The 19860-nt window shown below is 44.4% G+C and overlaps 1 protein-coding gene across 6 annotated transcripts in view; it reads right to left on the bottom strand.

Annotated features, from left to right (window-relative positions):
- The window catches only part of INPP4A (inositol polyphosphate-4-phosphatase type I A), a 197972-nt gene that overhangs the window by 118149 nt on the left and 59963 nt on the right, over positions 1–19860 (bottom strand). For all 6 annotated transcript variants that reach the window (XM_073590559.1, XM_073590561.1, XM_073590563.1 and 3 more), the window contains exons 2-3: positions 4455–4519; positions 192–373 (exon numbers count right to left, since the gene is read on the bottom strand). In XM_073590559.1, coding sequence (XP_073446660.1) covers positions 192–282 — 91 coding nt within the window. In that variant the 5' untranslated portion in view covers positions 283–373; positions 4455–4519. The remainder of the gene's footprint in view (positions 1–191; positions 374–4454; positions 4520–19860) is intronic.

Raw genomic sequence — 19860 nt, 5'->3', positions numbered from 1 at the left:
TTAAGCACCCCCTTTTCTGCAACCCTTGTGAATGGTCCAGTATAGCGATGTGGCCCTTGGACCAAAAAATGTTGTGCGCCCCTGTTCTATCCTATGAGAAACTATTAAAGAAATATATATATTGAATCTTCAGAATACAGATTGACTTTCACCTATGGCAATTTCAAATTCTTTTTACCAGAAGTACTTACCTGCCAGTGACAATCCTAACATTTCAGAAGTAACATCGATGGTAGAATGAGGCCTGGCCGCATGGCGAGGACTACGTTGTCTTGCCATCATTTCGGCATGAGTAGGTGCCGCTCACTATCTTCTAGGCCTTCGACAAGTTTTTATCCTTGAATTTTTAACTGTCAGTGGAGGAGAGCCACAGCTGAAAAAAGTTAATCAAACATTAGAAGAAAAAAAAAAACTAACACAAAATATATAAATGATGAATTTAGTCAACTTTATTTATGTAGTATGCAAGAATCATCTCAAGTTTGTTGATCAACTGTTAGAACCCTGTGAAGGAGCTGTACATTCCATATTGTCGGATCTTCTTTAAATATTGTTAGGGATTAACTTTTAGGAGATAGTTTGCTATACTGTAGATACAGTAAAAGGTGGCTATAAAACACAAGGAAATATGCTGTACTAAAACAATATTGAGGTTAGAAAGGTTAATCAAATACCATTTTTTCATATCTGACAGAGATAATGACCTAGATAGTAAAAAGTAATCACCTACATTCCAAAACTCAAGGACACTCTGTAAACTGTTTAGTGGAGCCTAAAGACTCTGAGAATTTGGGAAAATCAGTACACATACTGGGCACAAGTCACTAAGTTATATAATGGAAAACCAGTGCACATAAACAGTTGTATCCACTTTAATGGGCCCTGATGACATAGTGAGCCTGTTGGAGAAGTATCAAGGGCTTAAGAGGGCCTTGGGAAGCAAAGAGGCGAAGCCTCCCCATACTGGGAGTCCCAAAAGGGGCAGACACAAAAAAGGGGGAGTTAAAAGCCTCTAACTTGTTGGAGGTGTCATACCTCAGGTCACATAGCCACCCATTGCCACATGACCACCGAGACAATAGCCTAGGTTGGCGCTGCTTATATTTGGCATACCCCGCCTGCAGTGCTGTCCCTCAACCAGGCGAGGGACCGCAGGAATGCCCCATGTCAGTAAAAGGGGTGCAAGTGACCGGTCTGATGGACTCAAGTAGTTTGGTAACCCTAGTGAGGGCCACAATTCCCCATCGGCCAATTCCTGGAAAGAAGGTGGGGGTCCACTGTATCCATGGCGACGCAAAACAAAAAACTACCCTGTGGCCCAAGTGGTCATAAACACAAACTGTGGCACCGAGTCCAATGAGGTCGGCGTGGTCAAGGACCTATTGCACCTATAATAGGGCGAGACTTTGTTATTTTGGGACTCGTGGAGGAAAGGGAGGACGTCTGGCTGTTCGGACAACAGCTAGGCTGTTCCCAAAGAAACCTCGTCGCAGGCTGCAGATGACAGGTTTCCATTTTGTGTACTTGTTGGCAAGGAGGATGAGGCAGCATCCACTGAGTCCAACGTCCCTGAGCTGGAGGTGTCCGGGGAGAAACTTTGGAAACGCCCAAGTCAGGGACCTAACTCTTAAAGGGACATTTGACAATGTAACGGTGTTAAATGTTGTGCCTCAGGAGCCGGGGGCCGATAGTCGTTCCCTCATTTTGCTGTGAATGGGGATCTGCTTTACAGAGTAACCAAGCCAAGAGGTGAGGTAATAGAGAAGCTACTATTACCAGGTTCCTATAGACGCAAGGTTTTAGACATGGCTCATTCCCTTGTGTTGGGTGGTGACTTGGGGGCAGATAAGACCCAGGAGCACATTCTGCAGAGATTCTACAGGCCTGGGTGATACAGAGAAATTGGGAACTATTGCCGTTCCTGCCCCATGTGTCATCTGAACTCCTCAGTAGCCCACTTCCGCAGTCCACTGGTACCATTGCCCATCATCGAGGTGCCATTCGAGCGAATAGCGATGGACCTAGTGAGTCCTCTGGTAAAATCCGCAACAGAACATTAATATATATTGGCGATTCTGGATTATGCTACCCGGTACCCTTAAGAAATGCCTCTGCCAAGCGTATCTCTAAGAAGCTGATCCATATTTTCTCCTGAACTGGGCTGCCAAAGGAGATCCTAACTGACCAAGGGACCCCCTTCATGTTGAAGGTCATGAGGGAGCTGTGCAAGTCCCTGCAGATTTCCCAGCTCAGAACCTCTGTATACCATCCACAGACTGATGGACTGGTGGACGGGTATAACAAAACCTTGAATTTGATGCTAAAAAAAAGCAGTGGAGATGGACGGCCAAGACTGGGACTATGTTTCCTTACCTGTTGTTCTCCATCAAGGAAGTTACCCAAGCTTACACTGGCTTCTCCCCATTTTAACTGCTCTATGAACGGCACCCTAGAGGTCTCCTGGATGTGGTGAAAGAATCCTGGGAAGCTGAAACCACCCCCGATAGAAGCGTGGTAGAGCATATGTCAGCCAGATGCAAGAGAGGATGGCCAACGTGATGCCCATTGTGAAGGAACACCTCCTCAAGGCAACCTTTGTGGGACAGTCCTCTCTTGTATTTAAAACCTTTCCACTTGTCAAGTGACATAAATGTGAACAAGGACTGAGGGACTGAACCACTAGTAATAGCACAGGGCAGACAGGATGGATTTTCCAACTCAGAAACATTCTCGCCTAGGGACCCTGCCACTTGGCCAGGAATTTGGTCTCCACCGTGAGCACCAGCAGCAGTACTCTATTCCCTCGGTTGAACTGTCTTACCCTGGCTGATCTATTATACACCCTGGACTGGGCTTCCTGAGCCTTGAAGAGGTGTTCCTTCACAATGGGCATCACGTTGGCCATCCTCTCTTGCATCTGGCTGACATATGCTCTACCACTCTTCTATCGGGGGTGATTTCGGCTTTTGGCTTGTTCATTCTTTTGATCAAAATTACGTTTACTAAATACCCTTATTATTATTACTACCTTCATGCAATTTATTTTTTACATCAGGATATTTGTTTTTGGTTTTCTCAGGGTCCCTAGGAGGTAGTGGAGAAAGTTGGTGAGGTCAACTACAAAGTCCACCAACCGGGGAAGCGCAAGCCCTACCAGATGTACCACGTGAATCTGATCAAACCATGGCAGGACAGAGAACTCATGGGAGCTCCATGTCTGCTGGCCAAGTCCGATGTCGGTGTGGAGGATGTTAAGGTGGCAGACACCTTGTTGAGCTCGCAGAAGCAGCAGTGCCGAGAGTTGCTACAGTGTAACAGAGACCTGTTTTCAGAGCTTCCAGGTTGTACGAAGGTCATAGAGCATGACGTCCTGACGGAGCCTCATGTCTAGGTCAAATTGAAGCCATACCGGATTCCCGAAGCACACCGAGAGGTGATCTCAAAGGAGATGAAGCGAATGTTGAGCCTGGGAGTTTATGCAGTTTCAATAAACTTGCTTGGACATTTCTGCAATACCGCTTCCTGTGCTTACCGCAGCCGAGTGAGTACAGATCCCTACAATGCAGCCATTAACTTGGCAGCTGCCATATCTGTGAAAAATGGATGGGCTATGTGAAAAATGCCTGTATTTACTAAATGATGCACACAGTTTCTCTAAAACCCCTTGAACTAAAGCTAACTTGATTATGTCTCTAATGCATACAAATGAGGTACAGAGCGCCAAAGAAACCAAAAGAAAGACCTGTCCACAGGCCGCCCCGAAGCAAAATCAGGTTGTCTCTCTCTCACTGTCACTATGATGAGGAACATGTTTGTGCTTCAGGGTGGACTGTGGGCATGTCTTTCCTTGGATTCTCTGCCCTAGAGCACCAAGATAAGCCTCTGCTTACAGTACCATCCCAGACTGCGGGCATCTCATTAACTGAAAATTTCTACCATTGATTACACAAGAAGCACACGACAGATTTCTTCACCTCAGGTATTTTAAACAGTTTAACAGTGCCAACCTGACAATGCCTGTAGTTTACTTAGCAAAATCCTGCTGACAGGTTCACTTTAAGGGTTCCAAAAATGTTAAGTGGTTAAAGGAAGAGAGCTGACCATTCTTCAGAATTTGTACGCTTGTAAGACACACCATACTGTTCAATGGAAATCAATGGGAATGCGAAAAAACCAAACACCAGATGCCTACGTGTCATTTGCACATACCCCAACATAGATTAGTCGACTGGAGAAAAAAAAAACATTTATGGGTCTCAGAACTTGCTAACACAAGTAGTTTTTTTAATTTTAACTTTTTTTAATAAGAAAATAAACTTGTTAAAACACCAAAAAAAGATGTACTTGGTATTTCTGTACTCATATAGACCTGCTGAAAACAATTCACCGTTATTTTTTACCACAGAATGACTGCTGCAGAATCAGAAGATCAGAGGCCAGCTGGGAGTACTTACTTTCATGTTCTATAAATTCTACATGATCGCAATGCTTCCCTCCATTTTCCAATCACACGTTATCCCTGCAAAACAAAACCATAAGTCGATAAATGCATATTGGACATTCTAAGTGACAGCAATCATACGATGTCGCCATGTCAGTCTCGTCATGTGGGTCTATGTTGGTTACATGGTCGTTTGTTGCTTTTTACAACAATGTGAGATATCTATTGTTTTTTCCATATACAGCTATTTTAAGCTAACAGTAGTCTACTCCATTTTTATTTCCTTCTGAGTTAATGTTCTGGCAGATGTTTGGGCTATATTTAGGCCTTAAGCAATGGGTACAGAGTCCCTCCACACATTGGTAATTAACAGGAGTGCTCATCAGGAAGCGACATGGTAGAAATGCCAGCCATGGGAAGGCGAGTAAGAAGACACATTGCTTATATAGTAAAACCTTTCTACCAAACTTTGTAGAAGAATTTATGATGGCCAGATGACGGGCAGCTGTCACTGAGAAAATATAGCCATGAATAAACATATAACAGAAATGTTGCGGCACATATGAAGACTTATGAAGTTGCAGCAACTAGTGATGAGCAAAGGTGTCCAGATAAGGTGTTTGTTAGGGAATCACTATATGTGTTGCAGATGTCGACCATCCACGAGACATGCAGCCGCGGGGACTCGAACATATTTTTTGAGCATCAATTAGCACCAGAGCATGCTCAGAAAATACCTTATCCGAGCACGTTCGCTGATCACTTGTGGCAGCCCCATATGCCTCCAGTTTTGTTTTACTGGCGAAAAATATTTCTGGAAAATGCCAGCAATGTTTTTTTCCTGAAACAACTACTTTGGCGTCTTATTGGTCAAGTTCTCGGCTTATGGAATTTTTTTTCTAACTGAATATATAAAGTAGTGAGTGGCTTCCAAACAGAAGCCACCGGAAGAAAGGCCAGGTCACTTCATTTAACAAGCGTGCGCCATTCCGACTAAACGTGGGCATCCCTTGCTCAATTCATTGAGCAAGTCTAGTTGGAATGTGCCCGGGAGTATGCATATTGTATACTTGCGGTCACATGACCATCCGCTCCCGGCACCAGAGAATCCTGACAGCGCCAATTTCCTACAAATACAGGGAACACACCCGGGCTTTAAAAGCAAGAAATGTAACTGATTGTTATGTGAGCTAGTTTTTTGTCAATCCTAATCATACTACATTTTTAATAGGAACTATTTCCTAATATTACTATTACTACACCTTCTCCATATTGGGATGGGATCTTGGAGATGGGAATACCCCTTTTAGTTGGCCAAACACACCGATATTGATGGGATAAGCCGACAATCTAATATATAAGGAGGAAAAGGAACTGGCCTTTTGGCTTTTCAATGGTGGATCCTTTTGTTCTTCCAGGAGATACGCTGTCGTCAGAGAAGTCTGGCAGTGACTTTCTAAGGCCCCGTTACACACAACGATGTCCCAGCGATCCCACCAATGATCCGACATGGATGGGATCGCTGGGACATAGCTAGACAGACTCACCAGCGATCAGGACCAGCGAGCAAGCTGGTATCCAAAGTAAACAGCGGGTAACGAAGAGCCGTGCGGCTCTTAGTTACCCGCTGTTTACCCTAGATACCAGAGTGCAGCATTGCTGATCGTTGGTCTCCCACTGCCACACGCAGAGATGGGCGCTGGCCAGCGGGAGACCAACGATCAAAAAATGGCCCAGGACGATCCTGCACGATCAGCGATACCCAGCGGGGAGCGGTCGCTGATGGAGGTCACGTCACACACAGCGAGATCGCTGAAGAGATCGCCGATGCGTCACAAAATCAGCGATCTCGCTGTGTGTGACGGGGCCCTAATAGAGGATAGAGCAGTGCTAGGCCGATCATTCCTATCTGTGGGGTAGTTGGGAGTTCAGCCGACAGCTATCTAACGTGTATGTGGGCCTTTAGTTGAAGAGATGACTCTCCTTTAGGGCTTATGCAGACGACCATATTTTCGGTCTGACAACATACTGGATTGCAGTTGGACCACTGTTATTCTATGGGGCACATGTCCAATTACAATCTGCCAGAGGAAAGAAAAAAAAAAAAATCGCAGCATGCACGATTTGCATTCGATATTTGGATCACAACCAGCCAGGCAAGTCAATGAGTCTGTGAAAAACACCGGACTGCACTTGGATGACATCCGAGTGGGGTGTGAATTTCACAGACAGAATGGATAAATTGCTTTTCCCAACTTCTCCTCATCTAAGAAAATTGGATCCCACTATAATCACACTCTAATCAGAGTTTGCTCAGAGTGTCATTAGCATAAATCGGACCAATTTTCTCGGATGAGAGAAAATACTGTGTTGTGACCCTAGCCTAACTAGCAGAAGTCAGGGAAAAGGACAGGCAAAGTTGGAGGTTAACAGGCCTGATGCTTTGAGCATGTGAATGTTTTAATCACATTAATGGTACGCTCACGCTGGCGTATAACACTGGCGAGTGCTATGTGATGTTTTATCGGGATAGCACTCAGCACACCATTATACTATGGAGCAGCTCAGATTTGCAATTATTTTCTCATGCTGATTCAGTATTGGAAAATAGCAGCATGCAGCGTGTGGCTCAGATATTCAGATCACGTGCACCCATACAAGTCTATGGGTGCTTGTGATACATAGGACTGCACTCAGATGTCATCCGAATGCAGTCCGATGTACACTTACAGAGACGATGGAGAAATTAGGTTGTTCCATCTTCTCCGCATCTGTGCTGCGATATTCTTATGCGAGAGAATTGGATCCCACTCAGATGACACTCGGCTCAAGCTCTGATGCGCGTGTCATTAACATAATTAGCCCAATTCTCTCTAATGAGAGAATATAAGCCAGTGTGAGTGTACCCTTAGTGTGACCTGGAACCCCTAAAAAAAATGCACCCCTAACCGATCCCAGTATACATGTGTCCTTACAAATTGTAAATTATTTGGAAACAAATCGATAAACAAATAAACCAAACTTGTGCTACGATGATATCATGAATAAAGAGATTAAAAGTATTTAAACTGTGTCCTAAGAGTATAAGAGGGTCAACTCCTTTAAAATATGTCTAAATGTTTCAATACTCCTATTTTTACATGCACGTCACCATCCAAACACAGAAAGCACTGTGAATCCCTTATTTGCATAAGTGCCTGTTCACATTCCTGTTACTCACTTCCTTTTTAGATATTTGTGTAGATAGAGAAATTGAAGACAGTTCTATAGAAGCCATACCACAGGTCCTAACATGGGGTTTTTTATGTTTGGTAGTGTGTTTGGTATGTTTTCTGCGCAGAAAGAGACCTGTGCATTCTACAGCAATGTTTGTTGCAAATTTTCTTGGTTGAATTCAATAAATAGACCAATATCCAGACAAAACCCTGGATTTTGCTGCCGATTATCCACAAAAACAGAGAAAAATCTGTAAATCCAGATAGCAACATTTTCTGGATTCCTTGCCGTTGTCTGTACACACAGCTGCCACCAATGTAGGTCCATACATAGGAAGTGGTTTGCAGCGGAAAGTCTTCTAGGTCTACTGACTATTCTTGTGCACTACCTTTATGTTTAGACTGTCCTATATATCTGTGACTAAAAAGACCTGCATTGCAATCATAGGCTGCAGAAGTGTAGTGTAGTCACAGGTAAACGCTGCGGCACATGTTAAGTTACACGATCACTAGAAGCTGATCGCCTGAAAATATTGTTATGTGGTGAATATAACTAATCTTTTGTTTTGCCATAGAAGTGTAAAGCTTAAAAGGGAATCTCTTTTTTTTCTATAGCTTCTGAAATCAGCATAATGTATGAAAGAGAACCCGATTCCAGCTATGTATCACTTAGTTTACTGGGTGCAGGGCCGCCATCAGGGCATTACTGCCCTGACTGGCATATGGGGCCCGATGAGCAGAGGGGTCCCGCATTGGGCCCCGACTCTTCTGCTCATCAGGCCCCAGCGGCAGGATTCCGTCAATGCAGAAAATGAACCTGAGTCTGAGACGGAGGTTCAGTTAAACTCTATTGCCATGTGGGCCCGCATGGCAATAGCTTAAAGCCGCCAGCCAATCAGAGGCTGGCAGCTGATGCCAGCGTGCACGTCGCCGGCATATGACATCATTGTCATTCACCGACGAGTGTGCGCTTGAAATGCCTGGATAGATCATCGCCGCAGGAGAGTGGCCAGGTAAGGAGAAAGGTATTTTTTTTAATTTAAATTGAAAGCGGCAAGCGCAATATGTTTCGACGGCAGGATGGAGACACATGGACCCTAGAATGTAGTGGCTTTCCTCAATGACAGCTAAGCCAGCTGCACCCGTCAGTGTTCACCTCAATGGCAGCTGAACCAGCTAGTGCTCACCTCAACGGCAACAGAGAGCTGCACCCGCCGGTGTGCTCTCCTCAACAGCAGCAGAGCCAGCTGCACCCGCCATGCTCATCTCTCCGTCAGACTGTCCTGTCTGCACCTGCGGTTCCTGTCATCTTCTCTGCCTGCATCTGTTGGACATTCCCACAGGCCATTCCAGCTATCCGATCTAAGGGGTCAGCTGCCATTTACCCAAGCTCAGCCCTGGAGTAGCATCCGGATCACCTCCCTTGTCTGTCCACGGACTGCAGTGTCGTTAGCTGCTGCGTGTCCGTGGTCAGACTGGGTGAGGCTCCTAGTCACGCCCCTCCAGGTCTTCCTTGGGCTTTGGCACAGTGGTTCCACCACCCAGGCGGTTACATATTGGATCCGGCGATTCTGCACAGTTCAATGAACACATGCGGAATCACCTGCATTCAAAAGCCGGCAGCGCGTTGGACGCAGAAGACATGTGCTGCATTCAAAGTGCTGCCGATTCCTGACTGTGGGAATGTACCCCAAGTGTGCAAATTGCATATGTGCTTCAGGGGACATTGGTGGGGCTCCAAACTTAATTCTTGCCCCGGGTGCCAGTAAACCTAGATACTTATCTGTGCACCCTACATATCCACTATCCAGCCTATACTCTGTAACTATACAGTATATTTAGGATAACTAATATTCCCTTTAGGATACAGAATGGAAAGTAGTTTTCACTTAGCAACTTAATTTTCTGCAAAGAAATACAAACCTGCTGGGAATGGAGAATTTAAATTCAGAAATGAATTGTCTTGTCACTGGAGATTCACAAAATGAGGGCAAACCTTTGAAAAATCTCATCTTATGCAGTGGTTCCGTCTGCTGTGAATTGCGCTGCGGAGCAGGTTAAGCAGGTAGATGAAAATGCATCGACATAACCTCATTTCATCCTAGAGAGGCCACTAGACAGTATTACATTTAACTTGTAATTGAGCAATTTGTCTGAGGAAGTACAAGTAAAACGCAGCTCAAAGACATCAGATAAAATAAGATATATACTAATAATATCTACAAAGTATTTAAAAATACATGGACAGAAAGATTCCATTGCATTTTTGCTCAGACATTTCTGATCCATAAAAAAGACAACTACCACCCTGCCTGAATACACAACTCAGACAGGACTGAAATGATTTTTTTTTTTGCTCCAATGCATGTTTAAGAAAAAGGTGAAACAAAATATTATTTTCAAAAAATCCTAATTTTGTATGTCTCAAGTAAAACATATATCTACAAAATAAAGCAAAGGAAAAAGTGTGCGCAGATCACACGAATTCTGAATGTGATAGAACTGCATTGTCAATGGGGTCATGCATACGACTGCGAAACGAGACTCTGTGGACTTCAATTCAGAGCACAATACGGTTCTGTATTGCAGGTCTATATACACATGGACATATACGTGAGGTTCAAGGATCCTGCAACATCCAGCCACTGATCCGCCTATTTCCACCATACAGAACTTTGTAAAAAACACTGCTGCAGCTGTGGTACTGAGGGTGCACAGTGCTTATTGCTTCACTAGATGGATGCCCGATGCGAGGGCGGTAATGTCACGATGGGGGCAGGCTTTGCAGCGTTGAGAATCTCCCCTCCCCATGTGCTCACCCACCTATCCACTCTCTCTTTCCCCATGTGCTGACTTCTCCCGACTGTGCTCTTTTCTTTGACCTGTCTACCCCATGTGCTATCCCTCTTGTCTGCTGTCTCTCTCCTACCTGTGCTGTGTTCTCCCCTCATGTGCTGTCCCATTTGAGCTGTCTCCCCCCTGTGCTCTGTCTCTCTCACCCCTGTGTCTGACCGTGTACAGAACATACCACAGCTCCTGGGCAGGGGAGGAATCAAAAGACAATACTGACATTACAGCAGGAGATTGCAGAGGATTCATTTTGTGAGGTAAAATATTGTTTAAAAACAGTCAGTGAAATATTTTACCTCACAAAATGAATCACCTGTGATCCCCTGCTGGAATGTCAGTATAGTATTTTGCTTCCTCCCCTGCCCAGAAGACATGATATGCTCCGTACACGGTCAGACACAGACAATTTTTAAAATGAACTTTCGTTCATGGGAAAACCCCTTTAATGTGACCAGCTTCCTCTGTTTGTAGACACGTTGCGCATCTGCCGCCGGGATCAGCCGAATGATTCACTGTGCCTGTGCGGAATTCGCGCAGGCGCAGTGCGACGGTATTTTGCTGGTGGTACCTCGCCAGAGGCCGCGTGAGTGTGTGAGTGTGACTGTGTGTGAGAGTGTATGAGTGTGTGAATGTGAGTGTGTGTGCGTGAATGTGTGAGAGCGTGAGTGTGAGGTGCGTACAGCGTATAGAGTGTGTGTGTGTTGCGATGGTGTTCTGCTGGTGGTACCGTGGAATAGGTTGGTACTAGTAGCAGTTTCCATATTGAGACACCCATCACTTGGGTGTCCCAATATGGTGGTCAGTGAACTTCCTCCGCTGGGAATTCTGGGATACGGTGACATCTGGACAGAACAGGAAATTAAAACATTACAAGGCAATTATATAGATTATTAGTGATGACCGAGTATGCTCGTTACTAGAGATTTCTGAGCATGCTCTGATGTTCTTTGAGTAGTTTGGATGTGCTCGGAGATTTAGTTTGTGTCGCCGTAGCTGCATGATTTCTGGCTGCTAGACAGCCTGAATACATGTGGGGATTCCCTAACAAACAGGCATTCCTCACATGTATTCAGGCTGTCCAGCAGCCGTAATTTAGGCAGCTGCGGCGACACAAAATATATCTCCGAGCACGCCCAAACTACTCAAAGAACATCAGAGCATGCTCGGAAATCTCTAGTAACGAGCGTACTCGCTCATCACTATTCATTATGTAGCTACAAGAAATATTGGTGCAACTATACAGGAAAAGTAAGCTCACTACTTGAAGATTTGGAAATAGAAAAATAAACAAAGTGTTGCCTGTTCACAAGATATAGATGATCTATCGGATTTGTGGGGGTCAGCAACTGGCATTTCCACTGATCAGCTGTTAACATCTGGCCACTGGCTGAAATGATAACATTTCAGGCTGACCTGTAATCTGCAGCTCCATTCAATGTGAAGAAGCCACTGACGAGTAATATAGAACAGTTCCAATTAAAAAAAAAAAAAAAAAAAAGCATAAAACAAGCTGTTCTGCAGTACTTGGCAGCGTCTGCTACACAGTGAGTAGAGCTGAACATTGCAACTCCATTCACTATGTCTTCATCCTATTGCAGACAGGGTCTATGACTGCTGATCAGTGGAGGTGTAGGGTGTCAGACCCCCACCAATCTCATATATTTCTAACCTATTCTAAGGGTAGGTTATCAATATTTTGTGATCAGATAACCCCTTTTACTGGCATTACCAATATGGCCCGTCTCACACTTGTGTATTTTGGAGTAGCACTATATATTATATTCTTAATTGGTTATATAGCATTCCTCATGCTACTGGATTACTGTTCTTAAAGAGATCCTTTCACCACTTTTATGATGGTAAACTAGCTACATTATGGTAAAGGGACTTAATTGCTGGATAATCTGAAGCTTTTATCTTTCTATTTCTCCTCTTCATTGCAAACATAATGGCTTTAAAACCTTAAGGGTACCGTTACACCTAGCGATGCACCAGCGATCCCGACTAGCGATATGACGCGGTCAGGATCGCTGGTGCATCGCTAGGTGGTCGCTAGTGAGCTGCCACACAGGCAGATCTCACCAGCGACATCGCTGGCGATCCTGCGTCCTCCCGCCCGGCTCCACGCGTCGCTCGTCGTCACAGCAGGAAGCGCCGCAGGAAGTGGCCGACGAGGAATGATCCAGCAGCTTCTCGCGCGATCAGCGGTAACCAGCGGGGGAGCCGGTCGGAGGTAAGTATCACATGCAGCGATATCGCTAGCAATATCGCTGCAACGTTACAAAATCGGTGACTTTACAGCGATATTGCTAGCGATATCGCAGTGTGTAACGGGGGCTTTAGGCTCCTTCCACCAAAGGGGGCGTCAGAGATTCTTCTCAGGGGGTGTTTACTTTTTCCCCCTATATGACGTTGCACATTCATAACAGGCAGCGTCATACAGGGGGAAAAAAAAATAGCAAAGGCACATGAAAATGTCATAACCGGCTATTCCAGTGGTAAGACTGATGCGTCTAACCCTACAACACGGTCATCACAAGGGTCGTGACAGAGAGAGATGCACTGGACCTATATCAGATATTGATATTACAGCGTATCGCTCCTCTTCTATTGATACTTCCAATGACAGTAAGCACCGGGAGTGAGGAGATCGCGTTGTGATAAGGTCAGATACCGTTGTGGCCAAAAGTATTGACACCCCAGCAATTTTGTCAGATAATACTCAGTTTCTTCCTGAAAATGATTGCAAACACAAATTCTTTGGTATTATCTTCATTTAATTTGTCTTAAATGAAAAAACACAAAAAGTATTGTCCTAAAGCCAAATTGGATAGAATTCCACACCAAACATAAAAAAGAGGGTGGACAAAAGTATTGGCACTGTTCGAAAAATCATGTGATGCTTCTCTAATTTGTGTAATTAACAGCACCTGTAACTTACGTGTGGCACCTAACAGGTGTTGGCAATAACTAAATCACACTTGCAGCCAGTTGACATGGATTAAAGTTGACTCAACCTCTGTCCTGTGTTCTTGTGTGTACCACATTGAGCATGGAGAAAAGAAAGAAGACCAAAGAACTGTCTGAGGACTTGAGAAACCAAATTGTGAGGAAGCATGAGCAATCTCAAGGCTATAAGTCCATCTCCAAAGACCTGAATGTTCCTGTGTCTACCGTGCGCAGTGTCATCAAGAAGTTTAAAGCCCATGGCACTGTGGCTAACCTCTCTAGATGTGGACGGAAAAGAAAAATTGACAAGAGATTTCAACGCAAGATTGTGCAGGTGTTGGATAAAGAACCTCGACTAACATCCAAACAAGTTCAAGCTGCCCTGCAGTCCATGGGTACAACAGTGTCAACCCGTACTATCCGTCGGCGTCTGAATGAAAAGGGACTGTATGGTAGGAGACCCAGGAAAACCCCACTTTTTACCCCAAGACATAAAAAAGCCAGGCTGGAGTTTGCCAAAACTTACCTGAAAAAGCCTAAAATGTTTTGGAGGAATGTTCTCTGGTCAGATGAGACAGAAGTAGAGCTTTTTGGGCAAAGGCATCAACATAGAGTTTACAGGAGAAAAAAAGAGGCATTCAAAGAAAAGAACACTGTCCCTACAGTCAAACATGGCGGAGTGTTGTGAGTTCATTTTCCCCTTCACTACTGAGGCCCGAGGAACTCCCTCTTCTGGTAAAGAAAGGTAGTGAGCCTGATTATCAAACACCTGAGTCTGATGATGATGACTGGCTGAGTGGAGTTACTGACTGGATATAAGGCTGCCGACGCCCTTCTGCCCTGCGGGTGATTTCTCTGTGGGATCCTTGGACACCAGTCTGAATTCCTGCTCCTCTAAAGCTAAGTTTTCTGCTCGGCTTTTTGCATTTGTGCTTAGACTTTGCTTTGCTTTGTTTTTCTGGATTTCTGCCATTCCCTGCTGGGGTGTGCTGAATTCCTTTAGCTCTGTCTTCTGAAAATACCTGAGTGCTGATTTAGTTTTTGAAGCCTAGCTGCTTCAGGGTCTTTTTCATATCAGCTTGTTGGCTTATGTCTTTTATAGGGTTTTAGCAGATTGCAGACAGCAACCTTCCTTTCCTGTTCTGTTTAGCTAGCTTGGGCCCCATCATTTGCTCAGCCCATCTTTCTATCTGTGTGAGTGTTTTTTCATCTTGCTTCACCGTCATTATATGTTGGGGGCTGCCTTTTACTTTGGGGTCTGCTCTGGGGCAGTTTAGATTTCCTTTTCTGTCTTTAGGCTATTTAGCGCTCCGGCTGTGATCGAGGGGTCTAGGGCATCGTAGGAACCCCCCACGGCTACTGCTAGTTGTGTTGATAGGTTCAGGGGTCTGCAATCTGATAGTTGCCAACTTCTCTGGTTTTCTGGACGTAGCTTCTATTTTTGTGTCTGCCTCCTACGGTGACTCATTCATAACAGCGGAGGTTCCCTGATGTTTCGGGGTTGCTTTGCTTCCTCTGGCGCTGGACTGCTTGACCGTGTGCATGGCATTATGAAGTCTGAAGACTACCAACAAATTTTGCAGCATAATGTAGGGCCCAGTGTGAGAAAGCTGGGTCTCCCTCAGAGGTCATGGGTCTTCCAGCAGGACAATGACCCAAAACACACTTCAAAAAGCACTAGAAAATGGTTTGAGAGAAAGCACTGGAGACTTCTAAGGCGGCCAGCAATGAGTCCAGACCTGAATCCCATAGAACACCTGTGGAGAGATCTAAAAATGGCAGTTTGGAGAAGGCACCCTTCAAATATCAGGGACCTGGAGCTGTTTGCCAAAGAAGAATGGTCTAAAATTCCAGCAGAGCATTGTAAGAAACTCATTGATGGTTACCGGAAGTGGTTGGTCGCAGTTATTTTAGCTAAAGGTTGTGCAACCAAGTATTAGGCTGAGGGTGCCAATACTTTTGTCTGGCCCATTTTTGGAGTTTTGTGTGAAATGATCAATGTTTTGCTTTTTGCTTCATTCTCTTTTGTGTTTTTTCATTTAAGACAAATTAAATGAAGATAATAATACCAAAGAATTTGTGTTTGCAATCATTTTCAGGAAGAAACTGAGTATTATCTGACAAAATTGAAGGGGTGTCAATACTTTTGGCCACAACTGTAAAGAAGGTTTTTCCAGGAGTAGGTAACATCAAGAAAGGTATCCTCTTTAGGATGTGTGCACACGTTGCAGATTTGGTGCATTTTTTTCTGCGCCAATTAATGACAAAACGTGATGCCAGCAAAGTGAATGAGAAACCTGACGCATCATGCACACGTTGAGTATTTTTGACGTGCAGAAAATAATCTGCAGCATGCCAATTGTCCGCGTTTTTCACCATTGACTTCACTCAAATTAGTCAAAAATGCATGAAAAAAAATGCTTGTTTTTGCAGCTGTGTTTTTTCTACCAAGAGATACAGAAATTTTACTCCACATGTGCACATACCCTTACGGTATGTAAGAAGGTGGAAGTGTTGCCAACGCAGGGGTGTCAATACTTTTGGCCACAACTGTACATCAGTCTCACCATATCACCTTTGAACTGGTTCTGACCTTCTGTGGGGACAGCACATATTCAGGGATAGATGCTCTTTCAGCTTTATCACCGAATTTCCAAAAAAGCAAATGTACAAAGCATGGATGTCATAGCGGGTCAGACATTTTGCATTGCATTGACAAGCACATGCTCCCGGACTGACACCACAGGTTCCATGCCGACAAACAATTTGAATTGCAAACAGGGTTTCGCACATCGCTTTTGTACCGCTCCTAACCTTTGTATTGATACAAGGCCACCTGTACACAAATATCTCCTGGTAACCCCATGTCTAGAAGCAAATGTGTACAGAAACAGAAAGGGAAAATTTATACTGGAAAAAAACAGTAATGAAACTAAATGTTTTCATTGTACGATGAATGACCGGAAAATGGTTTTTGTCTTTTCAGAAAGTCAACCACCAAAAAAAAAAATAAATAAATAAATAGATGAAACGTTCTTAAAACATATGTAAAAAAAAAAAAAAAAAAAAAGTTTGCTTGTTTTAATGTACGAGACATAATTTCCTGTCTTGTTTATTTTCTGTATAAGAGCATTGTGGAAGATGTAGATTCTGGCACAATATCTGGGCGGTCCGCCAGTCTATATCACTGGTGCATCCTATTAAATATTATGGTGCAGGGTAACCTGGTGGAAACATTTTTAGGAATTTTCCTTATTCTTTTTATCGAACCCCAAAAGAACAAACAAGCAGGCATTCATATAGGTAAACCACAAAGTAATGACAACCAACAAATAACTTATGCTATCGTCTGAAAAATCTTCAACCAGAATAGCAGTAGTTATATAAGGTGGCCAAGGGCACTTTACTGCTTACAGGACCCTCGCTGTAGCTGCACAGGTCCACGGATAACGATGGAGTGGAGGCTGAGCAGGCGCATGTCTACTCCTTCAGAATGTGGCTGCCCCAGAAGTTGGACCTGAAACAATCAGCAAATTATCTCCTTTCCAGGGATGTAAACAGAAATCATGGGGCCCCAATGCAAAAGTCCTAATTGGCCCTTCTTTCCTTCTCTCCACCAAAAATAAAGAAAATATTTGGTGGAGTAGGAGACGTCACAGTGCATAGGCGCTGTCACAGAAAACATTGACTCAAATATTCAAGACAGGGAGAGGGGTAAATATTACAGTAATTGTGCTCCTACTGAAGTCAATCAGTGTTCTTATCCACTACGATACCCCATTACTGGCCCCATAGAGTATGATGCCCACAAAAATGCCCTGCCCCGCCCCCCACACACAGTATGATAACCCCAGAGTGAATTCCCCAACACAATTTGCCTCCAAATGCACAGTATAACCCTACAGTGCCCCCAGAAAAGAATGATACCCCCCAAAACTCCCCATGCACACTTTGATTTCCCAACAGTTACCCCTCCACAATATGAGGCCTGAAGTTCCCCTGCACACATTATCAAGACCCAACACAATATGATCCCTCCATAGCTTGATGTCCCCACAGACCCTTAGACACATTATAAGGTCCTCTCCATGTCCCCACCCACTCTAAGATGCCTTCACAGTCCCTCTACACACACAGAATGATGCACATACAGCCACCCCCAAAAAGTTTGATGTCCTAACAGAATGATGGCCCCCCATATGCGGTATGATGACCCCCACAATCTCTCTATAGCTCTCATCAAGCAGGGCCAGGACAAGGGGTAGGCCCCCGCCAAGGGCACTATCTCCTGCCTCCCTGATGGTGCAGATTGCGGGGGAAAAAAAAAAAGGATACCGTATTTTTAGTTTGCCAACTATAGTGTGAGGGGAGTGAAGCGGCGGCGGAGGAGCAGTTTCACAGGAGGCAGGGGCGGCTACTGCGGTAAACACTTGTGACCGATATTAAAGAAACTGAATATTCACTATTCTATATGCGCATAATCCCACCCACCTGCCTGCACTGAAGTTGGCGCTGAGGGATGGGTGGGACTATGGGAGTGGGGAGCAGATATGGGAGTGAATATTGATTTCCTTTAATTGCAGGCAGAAGTGGTAGACGCCGGCTTCCTGCAGTGGCTGCACAATCACATGTGCCTGCTAGTAAAGACAATGAATATTTACTGCTCCCCACGCCCATAATCCTGGGTGTGGGAAGCAGTGAATATTATGGCAGCATGTGGGCGCGCATGGTAGTGATGTCATGAAGCTGGGCTACAAGGGAGTGGAAGGACTGTGGTGATATTTTTTTATGTTTGTGGTGTGATGGAGGTTGGGGGGCATAAATACCAGAATGATGAACCATATATACCAGAATCGTGGGCCATAAATAAAAGTATAGGGAGGCCATATATACCAGAATGGTGAGTTATATATACCAGGATGGAAGGGCATCTATACCAGGAAAAGGCCCAGGATGGGGGGACATTAGTATAGAAGTGGGGGACATTACCACTATAACAATATCTGAAGCAGCCTCCCCCCCATGGTATAGGCCATCGTTCATAAGGGCAGATGGTGTAGCGGTTACAGCTGATAATGTCAGACAGGGTGGTGGGTGTAGTTCATTAAGGCGGACAATGTGGAGGTCATATACTATAGGAGGCTCATGTAGGTCATAGTACGGACAGATATTTTTTATTTGGGAGCATTTTAAAAACACTTATTTTTAAAAGGCACTGTGTGAGTATGTGCTGCTCAGGACCAAATAAGAAGGAATCTGGAGAGAAGAGCTGTGGATGTGAAAAGTCATTAGGGCGTCTGGATAAGATGAAGACGAAAAGAAAGAAAAGACTCAATCAGAGAAGATGTCACCTATAAGACACCTGTATATAAATGTTCACTTGTTGATACGGACTACGTTTCATTAGTACTGTGGTTCCTGTATGGTCCGCAGTCTATTAATGACAGATTACAACTCCCAACATCTCCTTACCATTGTTAAGGACATACACTAACGGGCACATTAGTTAACGGAGCGGGACTTCTGAAATCATTCTAATGAACAGGCGCATTCTCACTGCCTAACTGTCCTGCCCCATTAACAGAGCGGAGCAAACAATCCACCACTTTGTGGACGTGACATCAGTAGAAACAACTAAATCGGTGGCAAGAGTGGTCTATGGATTTGGGGATCCTCTGCCATTCTTCCTTGCAGATCCTTACCTTAGGGGTCCTTTTACCTTAGTCTCTGACTCATTCCTTTACTTGGGTGCTGAGGGTTCATTGAGACTGAGGGGGAGGGGAGTCTCTGTCAGCTTCATCTGCCTAGGGCACCAAAATACCTTGTTCCAGCTTCGCCCCAGTATGATTGTCCCCAAGTACTGACTGAAAAAATAAAAAAAATACACAGCTAGCATTGTTCCCCCGATCAGCTTCAGTTAGGACTGAGGCTCAGCACAGCCGATGCAAACTAGTAATCATGGCCTGGTGGCTGAGACTCAGACACACAGGTTAAGTGGTGGAGCAGAAAAATGACGGTCCCTTGTTTCATCATTTTGTTCAACTTTATCTGTACCTTGAAGATGCAGATTCTTAAGAAATCCAAATGCTGGGTGGGAGTGTTTAGCACCAGGCCCCACTATCACTATCCAATGGGGGGATGACTTGATTTTTGGCAGGTATAACCCTTTATTTTAAAATAGTCTTTTTTCACCCTGTTCAATAGGTTGGTAAAAAGATACGCAAGATAAGTAAGCACCATAGTATCAATGCTAGAAAAGTTATTAATAGACCTCTTACCTATAATAATGATCAAGATTATATGAACTGGAATGTTAATCCTCCTTTCAAACCATGAATAATCATGGAAAATGTGTAATAGGACTTAATGTTATGGTACACGAATGTTTGAACTCTCCTATAACAA

This window comes from Dendrobates tinctorius, unplaced genomic scaffold, assembly GCF_039654945.1.
Source record: "Dendrobates tinctorius isolate UK_male_01 unplaced genomic scaffold, ASM3965494v1 ptg000117l, whole genome shotgun sequence".
NCBI classification, from domain to species: Eukaryota; Metazoa; Chordata; class Amphibia; order Anura; family Dendrobatidae; genus Dendrobates; species Dendrobates tinctorius.
This window is presented reverse-complemented; position numbering and strand designations above follow the sequence as displayed.